Source organism: Pteropus vampyrus, unplaced genomic scaffold (genome assembly GCF_000151845.1).
Source record: "Pteropus vampyrus isolate Shadow unplaced genomic scaffold, Pvam_2.0 Scaffold1, whole genome shotgun sequence".
In the NCBI taxonomy this organism is placed as follows: domain Eukaryota; kingdom Metazoa; phylum Chordata; class Mammalia; order Chiroptera; family Pteropodidae; genus Pteropus; species Pteropus vampyrus.
The window spans coordinates 7,206,242-7,222,971 of NW_011888782.1; the positions used below are offsets into that span (position 1 = coordinate 7,206,242).

The 16,730-nt window shown below is 35.0% G+C and overlaps 1 protein-coding gene across 5 annotated transcripts; it reads right to left on the bottom strand.

Annotated features, from left to right (window-relative positions):
* Positions 1-1,870: 1,870 nt before the first annotated feature.
* Positions 1,871-15,723, bottom strand: SGO1 (shugoshin 1). Of its 5 annotated transcripts, none has more exons than XM_023531229.1 (9): positions 15,509-15,723; positions 13,765-13,913; positions 13,486-13,682; positions 9,735-9,811; positions 8,056-8,114; positions 7,066-7,116; positions 6,301-6,804; positions 4,166-4,355; positions 1,871-4,054 (listed from the first exon to the last, which is right to left on the bottom strand). In XM_023531229.1, the coding sequence occupies exons 2-9, from the start codon at positions 13,904-13,906 to the stop codon at positions 3,937-3,939; spliced, it is 1,338 nt and encodes a 445-aa protein (XP_023386997.1). In that variant the 5' UTR covers positions 13,907-13,913; positions 15,509-15,723; the 3' UTR covers positions 1,871-3,936. The 5 variants fall into 5 exon arrangements, with proteins under 5 accessions (XP_023386997.1, XP_011354597.1, XP_023387030.1 ...); XM_011356295.2 differs by adding an exon at positions 14,817-14,836 and having other exon boundaries at positions 6,301-7,116; positions 15,509-15,704; XM_023531262.1 differs by lacking the exon at positions 7,066-7,116.
* Positions 15,724-16,730: the final 1,007 nt, after the last annotated feature.

The window sequence follows — 16,730 nt, forward strand, 5'->3', positions numbered from 1 at the left end:
CATGATATTGGATTTGGCAATGATCTCTTGGATATGACAAAGGCAGTTAACAAAAGGAAAAATAAATTGGACCTAGTCAAAGTTAAAAAAACTTGTGCATCAAAGGACACTCCAACAGAATAAAAAGGCAAACCACATAATGGGGGAAAACATTTACAAGTCACATATCTGATAAGGAATAAATGTCCAGAATATACAAGAAACTCTTAAGACTCAACAACAAGAACAACTCAAGTTAAAAATAGGCCAAGAAGTTGAATAGATATTTCTCAAAAGAAGGTATACAATAGCCAATAAACACATGAAAAGATGTTCAACATCACTAATCAGGGAAGTGCAAGTCAATACTACAACGAGATACCACTTCACACCCATTAGGATAGCTATTATCATAAAAAGAGAAAATGAATGTTAGCAAGCACGTGGACAAAATGAAATTCTTGTACACTGTTGGTGGGAATGTAAAATGGTACAGCTGCTCTGCAAGATAGTATTATACATTGAAATATTAAACATAGAATTACCATAGGACCCAGCAATTCCACTTCTGGGTATATACCCAAAAGAATTGAAAGCAGGGACTAAGACAGATATATGTACATTTTTGTTCTTTGAGGCATTATTCTCAATAGCCAAAAGGTGGAAACAACGCCAATATCCATTGTTGGATGCATGAATAAAATGTGGTATATACAATGGAATATTATTCAGCTTTATCAAAGGAATAAAATTCTGATACATGCTATGACATGGATGAACCTTTAAGACATGCTAAGTAAAATAAGCCAGACACACAGAAGTACAAATAATATATGATTCCATTTATATAAATTACCTAGAATAGTAAAATTCATAGACAGAAAATAGAAGAGTGGTTACTAAGGGATGGTGGGATGTGGTGAATGGGGAATTATTAATGGGTACAGAGTTTCAGTTTGGAATGATGAAAAAGTTCTGGAGGTAGATAATGGTGATGATTGCACAATAATGTGAATGTACTTAATGCCACCAAACTGTATTCTTAAAAAACGACCAAAATGACCAATTTTAATTATATTTTGTCACTACCATTACCACCACCACACACACACGTCACTATACAGTACCCAGCCTAAAGCTAGACAAAGAAACCAATGGAAAGAAACTCAGTGTGACAAAGAGCAATATTCACCAGTGATGAAAGTCAATGGATAGTGCTGGAACAACTGTCTATTCTCACGGGAAAAAATAATAAAATTAGGTCCCTACTCCTCAAAATGCCATATGGTTTAAAGATCTAAATGAAAAGCAAAACTACAAATTTTAGACAAAAACCTTAAGGGAGATGATAGAGGACACTAAATATTTAAAACTCCTGAACATCAACATTGTAAACAAGGAATAAAAACAAATAAAAAACAAAACAAGGTAGAAACTGAGGAGTTATAACCCATGTAAAGATAAGGAATAGTATCTAGAATATGTAAAGAACCCACATTATTAAGACATTCTGATAGGAAAATGGGCAAAAGATATAAGCAATTCATAGAAGGAATGAAAATGACCAAATAAACACTTTAATTCTCACAAGTAATTAACTTGATAAGATAAAATCGTATAAGTAATTGAAAGAGAAACCATTTTACACTCATTGGCTTGACTAAATTTAGTGTTCAATATATTACACCAAGCGATAGTGTGTGGGGAACATTGAAACAAATTACTGTTAGGAGAGTGATATATTCCTTGTGTCAAGAGAATTGGTACAAACACTTTAGAAAGCCACTCTACTTTTAGGTATCAACTTCATGGAAACTTGTTCACATGTGTACAAGGATGTAGAATATCCACTGTAGTGCTGGTTTTTTAATAATGAAAAAGTGAAAGCAAATTGTCTCTCAAAGAAGTCTGATTTATTCATATCACAAAATACTGTACGACAATGAAAATAATCTACATCTACCAACATGGATAAATCTCAAAAACAACACTAAGTCAAGTCAGTTGCAAAAAGATGTACAACATGTAAAATGTTAAAATACAAAACAGTTCTTAACAATCTATGAATAAATGCTACAGCAATACAAAATATAAAAAGTACAAAAATACCAAATTTAGAGTAATGATTTTAAAGATGAAAGGAAGGTAAAGATCAAAGCTAGACCTGAAAATGTCAGAAGAAAAGATTTATAAAGTAAAAGTAATGGCAGTAAATGATCTAGGGCAGGAGTTGGCAAACGTTTTTGGTAAAGGGCTGGAGTGTAAGTATTTCAGGCTTTGCAAGTCAAAGAGGTAAAATCAGATATTATGTAAGTACTAAATTGGGGTTCAAATTTACTGTTTTCTATCATTGAAATTGATAGCGTTTTTCTTTAACAACTTAAGCACAAAAAAACCCATTTGTAGCTTGCAAACAATGCAAAAGCAGAGGGCTGTATTTGGCCCATAGGCTGTAGTTTGTCCAATGCTGGCCTAGAGCAGCACTGTCCAATAGAACTTTCTGTGGTGATAGAAATATTCTAAATTTGCATTGATCCCAATATGGTAACTGCTAGCCATATGTGGCTATTGAGCATTTGAAATGTGGCTACTATGACTGAGAAATTAAATTTTAAATTGTGTTTAATTTTATGTAAAGGTAGCCTTTCTAGTTTATATATATATATAAATGGAGTGGTTGGAAAAAATGAGACTGTGATGGGAGATAAGACACACGAATAAGTGATTCCATCAGGAACAAAAAAATTTGGCTGATGTAAAGGATTTTGGGTGTAACTGATACAGAATGCAGAAAGATACAGACATGCAGTCAAGAAACTCTGATGTCAGGATTGGAAGAGTCCCCTAGTAAAACAGAATTTGTTGATCATGGACCTGGATATTTCATGATGAAAAATTGAAAGAGAGGAGTGTTAGGTTGAGACTATGGTAGGGGAGCTAAGAGTATCATGGCAATGACTATAGAGAAAACCAAGGTGTAGGGTAAGAAATGTCTAAGGATGAGAACAGTGCAGGCTAGAAGGTAAGATGGCCAGATACATTTTCTTTGATATTTAAAGAAGAGAAGAAAACACAAGCACTATCTTCATACAAACTTTATTTTTCCTTAAAAGTGGATAACCTACAGTGCTTTAAAGTTTAAAGAGGTATATATAAGCATTGGCTTTGAATTTTCAGAACTGAACTAATTCCATCTCATTGTTTGATCAAAAATACAAAAAAACTCTTGGCATTCACACATTTAACACTGGAAGTTTTTGACTAAAGAACAATCTTGAAAATCCATGACATAATTTGTGATTTTGCTGAAGTATCAATTTAAACTATATACACTTAGCGCTTGGAGTTCAGAGTTAGTTACTTACCAAGTCCCTCAGCCTAAGTAACCATCAGTCCTCTAATCATGATCTCATACACATTTTATCTGATAAATTAAATAAGATAATGGTTAAAGGGATCAACCATCAATACAGTATACCCTACGGTGTGTGAATGTCAAGAACTTATTTTATTCAAAATTTAGGAGTTTCAAAATATCCTCAGACTGTCTTCAAAAATCATTCATCCCAGTGTTCTCTGCTTAAGGGAACACAAAAAAGCCAGAAACTTACAATTAAAACACATTAATTTGAATAATCATTAATTCCCAAAATTTTGGTATAAGATACATTTCGACCAAAATTAAGGGTTTCAGGCAGTATGAGGACTCTAACTATAATAGTGCTTAAGTGCAATTATTTATATTTAAAGCAACAACAGAAAAACCAAATCTAATAAAGGTTTAAGAAAAAAAAAATCACATTTGAAGTACGGTTTTGAAGAAATGTCCACGATCTAGAGTCCTGTCAAGAGAATATTCTATGGCAGTAGTTCAACACACTTGAACTTACAGAATCTTACAGATTCTCTCCGAGCAGTATAAGGGGTGATGAATTTAAACAGCATCCAACAAATGCTTCATTGTATTTGCTTCATACTTTTTTTTTTAGAACTGCGTCTGGAATCCTTTTTCTGTTTGAAAACAGGCGAATTCAAGAAACACAAATCTGTAAAAGGGTCCCCTCTTCTCAGTTTCCTATAAAGGTAAACAGAGCTCTTTAACATTCCAGTACTAACTTAGTCTTCAGTACAAAGTTATTGTAAAATATACCAGTGAAAAGTGAGTTTCTATAAATTAAATACTTACGAAGCCAGTGTGGGTTCCTTATAATTCACACTGGTCGTGCACCTACGCTTAGGCAGAGACACTACTGGGATTTCTTTATTCTTTTTTGGAGAAAGAGAAAGTTTTCTGATTTTCACTTCAGGATCCAAGGGGACATTGGTGATATCCTTCAGGCCAAAATGAGGTGACCGGTGAATTTCAGGTAGTGCACCTATAAAAACAATTTTTACTGAATACAGTTCCAAAAAAAAAAAAAGAAAACTCCCATAGTAAATAAAATTGTATGCAATTACATATCCTAAATGTATATAAAATCCAGCATTTTATAATAGATTTTTTAATCTGTTCATTTTTTCATGATCACACTGAAATATTTATTATAGATATGAAGAGCTGACACAAATTTGCTAAATCTTAAAATTCTTAAAAATAAAAAAAATTCAAAATTCTAGGATAACTTAGGAATAATCGATTATTTTAAATTATGGAATTTCATTTTAGTCACACCTTGCTCTCTAGAATCTTCAAAGCCTTTCTTTCAGCACCAAAGTTTATCATCAAGTAGCTTCCTATAGTCTTATAAAGGCACTTGAACTCATTCTATTAATAAATGATAAGTCTAAACAAAGCCTCTGTATAAACCAGGAGAAAAGGGGTTTCCTCTAGTAAAGCTAGTAGGTTAAAAAGTTACCCAATGTTTTTCCTACGAGCATCCAAATCATTCTACTTTGGAGCTACATCAATATTGGGAGACAGGTACCCAGTACACAGTAAGGACACTGCAAGACAAACGGTCTCTTCAAATAGCTCTAAAAAGCAAATCATTCCCTAAGAAACTTAACTGCAAGTGTAAGATAATTTTATATTTAACAGCTACTTTCTCCTGGGTTATATGGGTTTCAAATATTCTTTTTTGTCCTCACATAAACATATTGTACTATACTAATCATTCCAACTTTAAGTTTGGAAAATATGGTTAAGTGATAACATCAGTTGCCATATTCTGGAACAATGCTTCTCAAACTTTAATGTGTATACAAATCCTTAGGGGAACTTTTTAAAGAGATGCAGATTCTGATTCAGGGGTGTGGGGTATAGTCTGATATTCTGCAATTCTATGACGTTTCCAAGTAATGCTGATGCGGATGGTCCAGAGACCACAGCTGAGTAACACTATTTCAAAATGTACTTTTTTCTTTTAAAAGCTTATGGAAAATTTCACGTATATACAAAGATGGAAACAACAGTATAATAAATCTAGTTACCCAGCTTCAATAATTACCAACATTTTGCCAATCTTGTTTGATTTACTCTAGCAACCTTATAGCATATTTTTAAACAAGATACTTGTGTGCTACCACCACCTAACTGATTGTTATTCAGAAGTCATTTACTCCTTTAGGCTTTAGTTTCTTTATAAACAAAACAAGCATGATGACACATTTCATAGAGTTATTCTTAGGATCAAATAACAGCAAAATTCTGAGAATGATACAATCTGACTATATACGGTTTTACTGTATGAACTAAAGTTCCCAGGTGAGCATCTTTGTGGGCAGGTGCAGGCTGTATCATCAACTTTTGAACCATGCTGACTTTTGATCTAACAAAGCCACAGTTTTTAGATGTCTTACAAATGTCTTAAAAAAGAAATACTAAGTCCATCAATTGAGAAGATTTTTAGTCTTATTAGGCCAACTTCACTAACTAGAAAGTTATTTAAAATCATGGTTCCTGTCAAACTGAATAGAAACCAAAGCATTAAAATGACAGGTCACTGGATTCAAGCTTGATTTCATTTTCAAGGGGATGTTTCAGGTGCATGTCTAAAAGATATTTTAATTCAGCCTAATTCCACAGACGAGTTTTTTCCTTGCCTTGCCTTCATTTACTGAAAGTAGAAATGCCTTCCCCATAACAAGTAGTATTTGTTCTAAAGAGAATTTAAATTAGCTTAAAGCAGGTCAGAGCAACACAACTGTGATTTACACCCTCAGCGCCCCACTATTTAATCAGACTGTTACCTCCCTCAAAGAGACAGATGGTAAGTCTCTAACCTCCCCCGGAGAAACAGATGGTAAGTGTAGTATATAAGCATCAGGACTGATCATTTATCATAAACATTAAAAGTGTAGGCAAACAAGCAGATCACTTACTGGTAGGAGTTTTTGTTGGCTGAGAACTCTCCATCTCTTTTTCATCTCTACATTTTAGTGCTCTTTTAGATCGAGGCCTGGTGACTGGGCTCCTATCTGATTCACTGGTGAGATCCTGACTGTACTTGCAAGTAGGCAAATAGAGGTCATCAGAATCATCTCCTGAGCCACTTGATTCACAGATGCTCACTTCGGATTCATTGCTGTTTTCTTCTATTTTAGAACCATTGCTCATTTTTTGTCGAAAAGGAGTGACGTGAATACGCTCTTCTGAATTAAAATTGTAAGCATCACTGGAAGTGACAAAATCATCCAACTTTTTTTTGGAAATCGGTTTTTTATTTTTACTTTTGCTCCATTTATACTTAGATACAGATTTTGATTTTCCCCTTCTGTTAGTTTTTCTTTTTTCTTCTCTCTTCCTTCCTTGTGCATCTCTATGCTTACGTTTAGTTTGTTCAGATTTATACTCTAAAATGTCTTCTTTTGTTTTAGTAGATATTCCTGGGTGAATCAGTTTTGGTGATAAGTTAATTTGATACTTGTTCCACTGACAAACGTTTTGTTCTACATTTTCAGATATGTACGTATTTACTACTGGTTCTACAACTCTAATTGTTTCCAATTCAAAAGACTGCTCTGACACATGGCTGATTTCAAAATTATCCAAAGTATTGAATTGGCATAGATTGTTATACTGTTTCTTTAAATTGCGACGAAGAGATACAGTTCTAGGTAAGACATTATCAGCAGACTTATCTTCACCTGAATTCAAATCAAATCCAAGTCTGTCTTGAGGCACAGTGGATATTTGCTCTAAGAATTTAAAAAATAAATGAGAAAAATAGTTTTACTTTATGGAAATTTTAATTTCAAGAATCTTAGAATGCAAAGTTAAAAACAGAATAAATGAAATAATTCTGTTTCCCCACATTTACTGTAATAAAAATCTGGGGAACTTAATATTACTATCTATTGGCAATGATCAATTCACAACTTGACTTATATCTGACCTGTGAAAGCTTATATAACCTTCTAAAATATTCTAACTTGGGGTTTTATGTGCCCTTGGTTTAAAGAATAACTAGTAGTAATCTATATGTATCTATGTGTATAGGATTCAGAGGAAGAGAATCTCACATTCCAAAGTAGGACAAATACACCAAGAAAGTAGGAGCTGAATTCTTCTTTGAAAAATGAGTAAAATTAGGATAATTGGAAAACCTTTTAGGTAAGAAATATTAAGTATTTTTAAGAAAAGTGAGGATATTTGGTTCTGCTTATTCAAATGCTATCCCTTCTTTAAAGCTGAGTTCAAGTAGAGAGGACTGATATTAATAGGGACACATCAATTTAAAAGTAGAAAGAAGGGCATGGCTTTGGAGGTTGACTTTGAGTTTAAACCCTAACTCTTACCATCTGGGCTACTTCTTGTGAGATACTTTACTTCTCTGAGTATAAAATGGGACTGACTGTACCTATATTCCAAGGTTGTTGTGATGGTTAAGTGAGATAATATACGTACAATGCCTAACATAGAGCTTGACACATAATTGGGCTCAGTAAATTATAGGCATAGTTATAACCAAGGTTTCTGATTATAGATTTGGAAAAATAAAAGGCTGTATGAGCGGAAGAATACTAGCTGAGCAGATTTAAGTTAAAAAGAAAAATTGGAGAAATTTAATTATGTTCCTGTTCTCGAAGATCTCTTCTTGCCCTTAGTCATATTTTTCAAATTTTCACTTGAATTACCTTCTGTTTGGAATGATTCTCCTTGTCCTGGAAGGTGAGCTTCCTGCAGAGGAACTTGCCTTGGAAAAAACCATTGAAAAATAGAATTTTATTTAAACAATTATGCAATAAAATTAAATTTAAGACTTTCTTGATATTAACTTTTTTCTTCAGTATTATTTCATAATTCCATCCTAAATCAGTATATCTGGTTCTATGTCAAAGGAAACCAAAAAATATTTATACTGATTACATGGAGGCTGATTTGTTATGACTAACACCCAACTCCTACTGGAATAACTAACATCAAATTAGACTGTTCTTCCCTTAAAACATGCCATAACTCATAATTTCACTTAACTGGAGAAATAGCCAATCAGAACTGACTTATAAAATACATTTAAAAATGCAGTTTGATTACTCCACTCTTTTGGAGCCTAGTGAGTTGTGATTTTTTTTCGGTTCTACATGCTTTTATGGTGCTTAACTACTGACTCCTCTGAAGTTAACACTTTATTTTCTTTAAAAATCTTGTCTGCCTTTGGTTTATGGAAAAAGTATTTACTATTTACTGGCTGTTTCATTTTAATTATAACTTTATTCTTTATTTTCTGTAGAAAACTTTTGCTTCTAGACACCAAAATTTAAATATAGGTTTAGGTAACCAACTAATAACAATTTTAGAAATCTTATAAAAACTCAATTACCGTATTTTACTTTTTGCCCATTACATACTTTTTTCGGATCTTAAAGTTGAACGATTTTAAAACTATTCATGATCAAAATTAACATGGGAAAAGAAATCATATTTGTGATTATTTCTGCAAGGAGGAGGATATAGACTCAAAAAGGATTTCAGGGAATGGCATAAGGCAATAGTTCCTACTTGAGGACAATTATATCCCCGCAGGGGATATTTGGCAATGTCTGGAGACCTTTTTGGTTCTCATAACTGGGGGTAAAGGAGTGCTACTGGTATTTAGTGAGAAGAGGTCAAGGATGCTGCTAAATATCCCACATTGCTTAGGACAGCTCTCTGTAACAAAGAATGATTTAGTCCAAAACGTCAATAGTGTTAATATTTAAAAACTCCAGGCCAGTGTGATGGCAATACTCTGTATCTTGAGGTTTTGGTTCCATAGGTATATACATTAGTAAAACTCATTGAACTGTATAATTAACATCTGTGCATTTTACTGTATGTAATTATATCTCAATAATTAATAGCAAACAAATAAAGTATACTTAATCCAAGAAAATGGCAAGAGGGTATAAGAAATATGATTGTATTTAGAAATATATTGGTTAAGCAAGACAAGGTGATAGTGTTGTTAAATATGTTATTGTATTTCTTTTCTAAACCAGATTATTTGTAGTATTAGCAAAATGCCATCGTTTGAATAACCAATCCTTAGAATAAAATCTTGATACAAGAAAAATATAACTGAAAGGAATAATTTAAAAATTCTAGAAAAGCTTATTCTTGGACATCAAAAAAGGAACTAAATATAAGAAAGCTTTGGCTTGGCTATCTATACCAGAATTTCAACATACTAAATTTCCTTAAATGCATTCTCAGTAGAGAGAACATCAGACTCTAAATACTAGAGTCAATAGGATGCAAATTTCCTTTCATAAATAGATCACAGAATTAATACTTTCTTGGTATTAATAATCATAATAATGAATTTGATACTAACGGTAAATCCTTCACAAATAAATCCCCAGAGTTCTTGTCACTATTGGAGTCCATTCCAGAGGGACAAACTTCATGGTTCTGTTAATGTATTAAAACAAACAAACAAAAAGACACTGGTAAAATTGAAATATTCATAACAAAGCATTCATTTATTTAATAACTACTTACTGACCATGGTGCCAGGCATTGTTCTAAAAGAGGTTAAGTCCTACCCTCTTAAAGCTTACATTCTAGTGTAGGGAGATCAAATTTTAAATATATACACACACACACACACATATGCATATACATATACACATACATACATATATATATATATCTCTGTAATTTCATATAATGTTAAGTGTTATGAAAGAAATAACTCAGGGTGAAGTGACAGAGGACTCTTAGATAGGGTGGCTTTCATCTGAAATCTGAAGAATGCAAAGAAGCCAGCCACCAAAAGAACAGGGAGAAGAGAAAGCCATGGAAACAGCAAATACAAAAGTCATGATGTAGGAAAAACCTTATTGTGAAAAGAAAAGAAAGGCCACTGTGGCTGGAATATAGTAACTGAGAACAGTGCAGGAACAGAAGAATAGTAGAAGATGTGTGCGCAGACGCCAGATAATACAGGGTCTGGAGAGCCATGAGTTTGAATTTTAGTTTAAGTGTGATGGGAAGTCACTTAAATATTAAGCAGGGAAATAAAATGATCTAAGTTTTAAAATGATCAGTTTGGCTACTGTGTGGAAACATGGATTGAAAGGGGTCAAGGGCAGGAGTTATGAAGTCATCACAGTAAATTAAGCAAGGCATGATATTACATAGGACTGGAGTCCTGTGGCTATGAAGGTGAAGCTGAGTGGAAGGTCTTGAGATAACCAAGTATGTTCAGATTGAACAGGGGTGGAGGTGGGGACAATGAGAGAGAGGGTATCCTTTTATGGTTTTAACTTCAGCAAATGGGTAGGCTGTTTTATTGAGATGACTAAGACTTACAGAGGAAGGTAGAAGTATATGATATATTTGGGAAGGGGAAAATAAAGAATTGTGCTTTGTACAAAATATGTTTGAGAAACTTTATAAATATTTAAGTGGCTATATCGAGTAGTAGCTGTGTGTGTGTGTGTGTGTGTGTGTGTGTGTGTCTTGCACTATAAGTTTGGAAGTTACCAGCAGATAGACAGTATTTAAGGCTATGGGAGTGGATAAGATAAGATGGGCCTAGGACCATTGACATTTAAAAGTGAGGAAGTCAGGAAAAGAGATTGACATGGAACAGATAGAAGGTAGAATGAAAACTAGAATATAATGGTTAAGAAAGGTAAGAGATCAGAGTATTTCCAGCAAATACCCTGTGTTGTTATGACTTCAAGGTCAAGAAGAGAAGCGACACTGGATTTGGCAACTTGGAGTTTTTTGCGACTTTGACACAGTGACAATAGAAAGGTATGAGTAAAGCCCAGTAAGTTCAAAAGTGAATGGAAGCTGAAGGAGTGAAGATAGTAAGTGCTTTGTTCTCTTTGGTAAAGTTCTGCGTGAAAAAAAGCAGAGAAATAAGCACAAAGAGATATGAGATGAGGAGAGGAGGTTTTATTTATTTTCTTTCTTTCTTAAGGTGAGAGATTCTAAAGTACATTTGTATGATAGCTAGAATGATTCAGCAAAGAGGGAGATACATGCTGGAAGAGAGCACAAACTTTCAGGAGCAAAGTCCTAAGGTAGAAGAGAAGAAGGGAACCGATACACAAGGGAAGGGCCTGGCCTTTGATAGGAGCAGGGACACTTCTGCCACTGCAACAAGAGGGAAGACAGAGAACACAAGTATAGATATAGGGAGATTTGTAGACTTGTATTAGGAAGACGAGAGTTCCAGTCCGATTCCTAAGAAGTCATTCTAATTCAGTTGTTTTTTAAAATTTGATGCACATGTGATATGGTAATATTATAATGAATAGGTTAAAATTATTCACCAGAAACAAAACCACCAGAAATTTAATCCTGTTAAAAGTTTTAAATTTTTTCTCAATATAGCTAATGTTCTAAAACTAGTATTATTACCGAAGGTAAATAAAGGAGACTGTTTAATTGCAGTGTGATATAATTTAAAAACAAATTATTAAAAAGATCTATTATAAAGTTTAGAGAACAAAAGGCTATTAGAAATTAATTTTTGATTAATCTTTATAAGATAACTTGGTAGACAAGAAAAACATTCTTATTAAAGCATCTTAAGCTTCTCCATCACTGTTAAATTGACTTGATAAACAAGGAAGCAAGAGTGTAGAGTGACATATGCAACAAGTATGTGGCAGAAAACGAACTTTGATATTTTAAATGCTAAGAAGACATTCGCCCAGCAATTAACAGTATGTTTTAATAAATACTGAAAAATCATTGATAAATGTCAAAAGGCCTGCAATAACAAAATTACCACCCAATGTTTTTGTGATTATCTCACTGGGTACTATTTTATATTATTCTATGTGTGATTTCAGCAAAAGCTTTGGAAAGGGAAGAAGATTCAAATGTATTTGGAGGAATACTTTTCCTCACTAGTTGAACAAACAAGGAGAAGAAAAATATTAGGAAAGATTACATTTTGAATGGAAAAAAAAATTTGAAATAACCTAACCCTCACATGAAGGTAAAGAAATCATATCTGATCTTTATAGAGACATTTCTCTATTATACTGTATATGTATATATTGCATATATGTATATATATGTGTATATATACATATATACACACATTCTGTATACCATGCACAGAAAAAATATGGAATCACCTTAGTTGCAGGGAAGCAAGAACTCTTTCACTGACTCCTCCTGTCAACAAAGAGGTGACTTTAATTCCTTTCTCAAGTCTATATCCCTAACCTAATCACTATGGTCTGGCTTTCTTCTCTGGTCCCCTGCTAACATGACTGTCTTCACTAGCAAAGCAAACAAATGGCCACCTGGGAAGAAAGTAAACTCTTCTGTTAACACCTGACACTCAGTACTGCTTTTCTCTTTTTCTGCCCATGAGTTTCCCTGGTAGTGGTTTCTGGGAAGAGGAGAAAAGAAACTGACTCATTATTACTCTTCTCGGGATTAAGGTGCAAAGAGACAAAGAATATCCTAAATCAAGCTTTCTCCATGTCTGTCATATTTTGGCTGGCCCTTCTGTACAACATTGGACACAATCAGATTAAAATATGGACAGTAAAATGTTCAAGATATTTCTTAATGTCAAGTCTTCTTTATTTAGCCACCTAGTAGGTAAAAATGATTCTCCAAAAAGCACTTAAATACATTCCACCCACAAATTAAAGTAGTTCTCATAAAACCTCAATGGATAGCAAAATTACATAGAAAAGCTAAGAATCATAGTACTGATTTGGACTAGTCTGCTTCAACTACCACTTTTAGACCTTTAACTTAGTTGTCCTATTTTTGACTGACTTAGCTGAACATTTAAAGGGACTGGCAGTGCAAAAGGCTAAACATATTTCTTCTGTACTTTGTCTTGCTATATGCTTTCAGAAGCAAGTTATACAAACATAAGCCTCAATCACCTTTATGCTTGAAGTGTTCTTAACTGGCCATATACAATAGCTGTGCTGGAGCACTAAAAAAAGATGTTTTGATCAATTCACTTATAACACAATTATCAGTAATAAATTTAAAGAAACATAATTGATTTAATTCATAGATTTACAACTGATCTACTAAGTCATAGCTTTAACATTTTTTCCTTAGAAATTTAGCCTTTGTAATTAAAATACCTGAACAAGTTCTTCTGTTTGTTGTGAAGTAAGTTTTTCTTTCAGTGCATATAACTGACATGTCAGGTAGTAACATTCCTTTCTCAGCTGTAGGATGATGTCATGGGCTTCTCTCACTTTGGATTTTTCATTTTCCAAAGCTAAAACTAACATTTTGTTGTTGTCTTGGTAGTTTTTTAGCAGTGTAGAAGTATTGGCTAAAAGAGGATAAAAAATGTCTTATTAGTTATTAAACCTAAACTTAAAAAGTGATGCAAAAGGATAACATGAAAATCTTACTGATTATTTGGCATGGTGCAGCTATTAAAGACTTTCGTTTGCCAATCTCTGCCAAATTTTTATTCCTTTTCTCTTTCATTCGTTTCTTTATGTCTTCAAGGCTATCCTGAAAGGACTTTTTGAGGATCCTTTCTTTGGCCATCTTCTACCTAGAAATTTAAAATAAAGAATATTTAAATTTTCTAAAATATAGTATTATCAAATATAACACAAGTTTGAAAACACAGGCTGTTCATAAAGAATGATTAAATAGAACTTAGTAAATGAAGAACTAGCTCAAAGTACATAGCTTCATAACAATGATAGAGCTAGAACCAGCAGGAACATGTCAATTTTCTCATAGTTATACTAAAACTCAGGTCTGCTAACTCCTAGTACATCATGAATATAGCAAACCAGACATTAAGTAATGACTGTTTTATACACAGTTAAAAGTAGCAAAACATACATTGACAAGTGTAATATGCTATTGAATATATAAATACATAAATCTACTTAAATCTTTCAATGCTGCAAATATGCTTCAGCGTTCTGCTACTAAGCATGTCAAACTACTTTTCATGAACATCTCTTAACCTAGATTGCACTTTGTAGATCTTAAAATTGCAAAAAAATAATTGTTTCCTACAACAATCTACATAGACAATTTTCACTACAAAGGCTACCTTCATCTCCTTTTAGTCAAATATTTTCCTGAGCCTTACATTTTCTTGAGGAATTCTCCAGCCCTTATGTTCCTGCATGCAGTGCCTGGGGTCCTAAATATAGATATTCTAGATCCCACTTAAATATTAGCTTTCTGCCAATATAGATATAATATATACTGGGATGTTTCCAGTAGAGCAAGCACAACTATTTTTAAAGCACTAATACTGAGTTGTATAAAACAGCATACCACAGCAGAGTTTTTGAAGTTTGAACTGGAGATGTTTGAGAGCCCTATAGATTGAGTAACTAATCGAGTTAGTTTAGTTACGGTATTTCAAAAGCAAAGCTTTACCTAAAAAACTGTTATTACATTTAATCAACTTAAAATCACAAAAGAAATTTACCTTATCGGAAGTTTTGTTTCCTGTTTAGTCCGATGGTGATAACAGGGGGGTGTGGTGGAGAGAAGGAATGAAAACAGGCCACAGTGCGAGCGGTATAGCATTTCGGTAAGGGGTATGGATTCAAAAGTACTTAGAATATTTTATCTCTGTCATAATTCTTTGGTCATTCCTGCCGCTGAGGCAGCCAGGTGGGGGTGATTGGTTGGTGCAGGCCTCTTCAGGGTAACGCATGATGCAAAAGGGGAGGGCATCAACAGTATTGCGCTGCACAAAATACTGCTGCCAGTTTGTGTGCCCTTAGGATGAGCCTGGTTTTTAACTATTGTAAATGCTTTATTTACACATCACTTAATTTACACAATTCTGCAAGGCAAGAGAGGAGGTTTGGGTCCCCGCTTATTTGACAGAAGAGGAAACTGGGTCACCCGAAAGCGCAGGTAGGATGGCTGAGCAGAGAGACACCCAGTCAGTCCCGCAGCCTGAGCATTTGACCACTGAACTTTGAACGACAGAGACCCCTGAGGGAAAAGGAACAAGGATAACGACGCCCCTGATCCACACCTGAAAATCTGGCGGCCTCCTCTTTCTCCGAGAGGCTCCAGGAAAGCCAGGGGGCGGGAGTGGGGGGCAGCGGTGCCTTGCCGGAAGAGGGCCAGGAGACCCGCCTCCCACAGGTACGTCCACAACAATACCTTGGCTACCAGTTCTGCCGCAGCTGTCGCCCTCCTCCTCACATTCCAAGTCTGCGCGAAACTGTCAGCTGTGTGTGCTCCGTGCTCCGGGACCTCCAGGTCTACGGCACCGTCTCGTCACCCTCCGACTAAGACGACCACATTCAAAATTCGCCGCCGTGCTCACACATTGGCTGGGTGGCAGGTGGTCACGTGAGACGACGCCGCAACCACCGACGCAGGCAGAGTTCCGCCCCGCCGGGCGTCCTCACGTGACTCACTCTCTCCGAGAATCCACATCCGGGCATTCGTAGTCCCCGTCGCGGTGGGGCGGAGCCTGTAGTCTGCTTCTCTTGACCTGATGGCCCTATCCTGCTCTGAGCAGTCGGCTTTTAGAGGTGGAGCACCTCCCAATCCTTGCAGGGGTGGGTATTTTAAGGCGCCGGAAAGCTTCCCGATTCTTTCATTTTACAGTTTCCCATCTTCGAGGTTGTGCTCGAGGGTTCCCTCTTGTGAGAAGAATCTCCTAGGTTGGTTACCCACTCAAGCAGTCAACCTGCTGCACGGAGGCAAATTTTAGGGATATTAAAACCAAAATAGGGAGCAAATTTTGGATTGACAGTGTATTATTGGAGAAGTTGCAGATACCTGAAATATTCAGCTTCAGGTATTTTCTCTGCCCGATTACCTCTGGCTCTTTAACCCTCAGGAAACGGCACCATCTATCCTGTTACCGTCCCCAAAGTCTGGGGAATCTTTCTAATTAATTCTTTATTCTCTCGCAGTCTTTCCATGTCCAGTCTGTCACCCAGTCTTGTCAGTTCTACTTTCTAAGTGTTTCTTATATTCAACTCACTATTTTCCATCCCGTAATCCAGCCAACTACCTAATCTGTATGAGATGCACAAGCACCTACTTTGATGACAGACTCTACTCCCTTATGTTCTTCATAGTGTTATTTTGACAGAGAAAATATAATTTACTATGAAATTCTTAAATTATGGCTCTCCAATGCATTTAAGAACTCCTTCAGGTGTTTGGTTCTTAAAGAGCCCAATGGAACCCCCAGGGTTCCACCTGTTCTGAATTTTTTTTTTTTTTTCATTTCCGTATAGTTCTCACTGCTTTTGCCTATGCTGTTCTTTTGTCAAGAAGAGTCTTTTCTCCCCCTGGACCCTCTTACTCACCCAAGCTGCAGGTGTCATCATAGAGGTGAATTCCAGAAGTCTTATCATTCCCCAAA

Excerpts from the sequence above, each read along its gene's own strand:
- SGO1 (XM_011356142.2), bottom strand. The coding sequence starts at position 13,906 with ATGGCCAAAGAAAGGATCCTCAAAAAGTCCTTTCAGGATAGCCTTGAA. Across the intron at positions 9,812-13,485 it reads AAACAGAAGAACTTGTTCAG|AACCATGAAGTTTGTCCCTC; the intron begins GTATTTTAATTA and ends ATACATTAACAG. Across the intron at positions 8,115-9,734 it reads TTATTTGTGAAGGATTTACC|GCAAGTTCCTCTGCAGGAAG; the intron begins GTTAGTATCAAA and ends GTTTTTTCCAAG.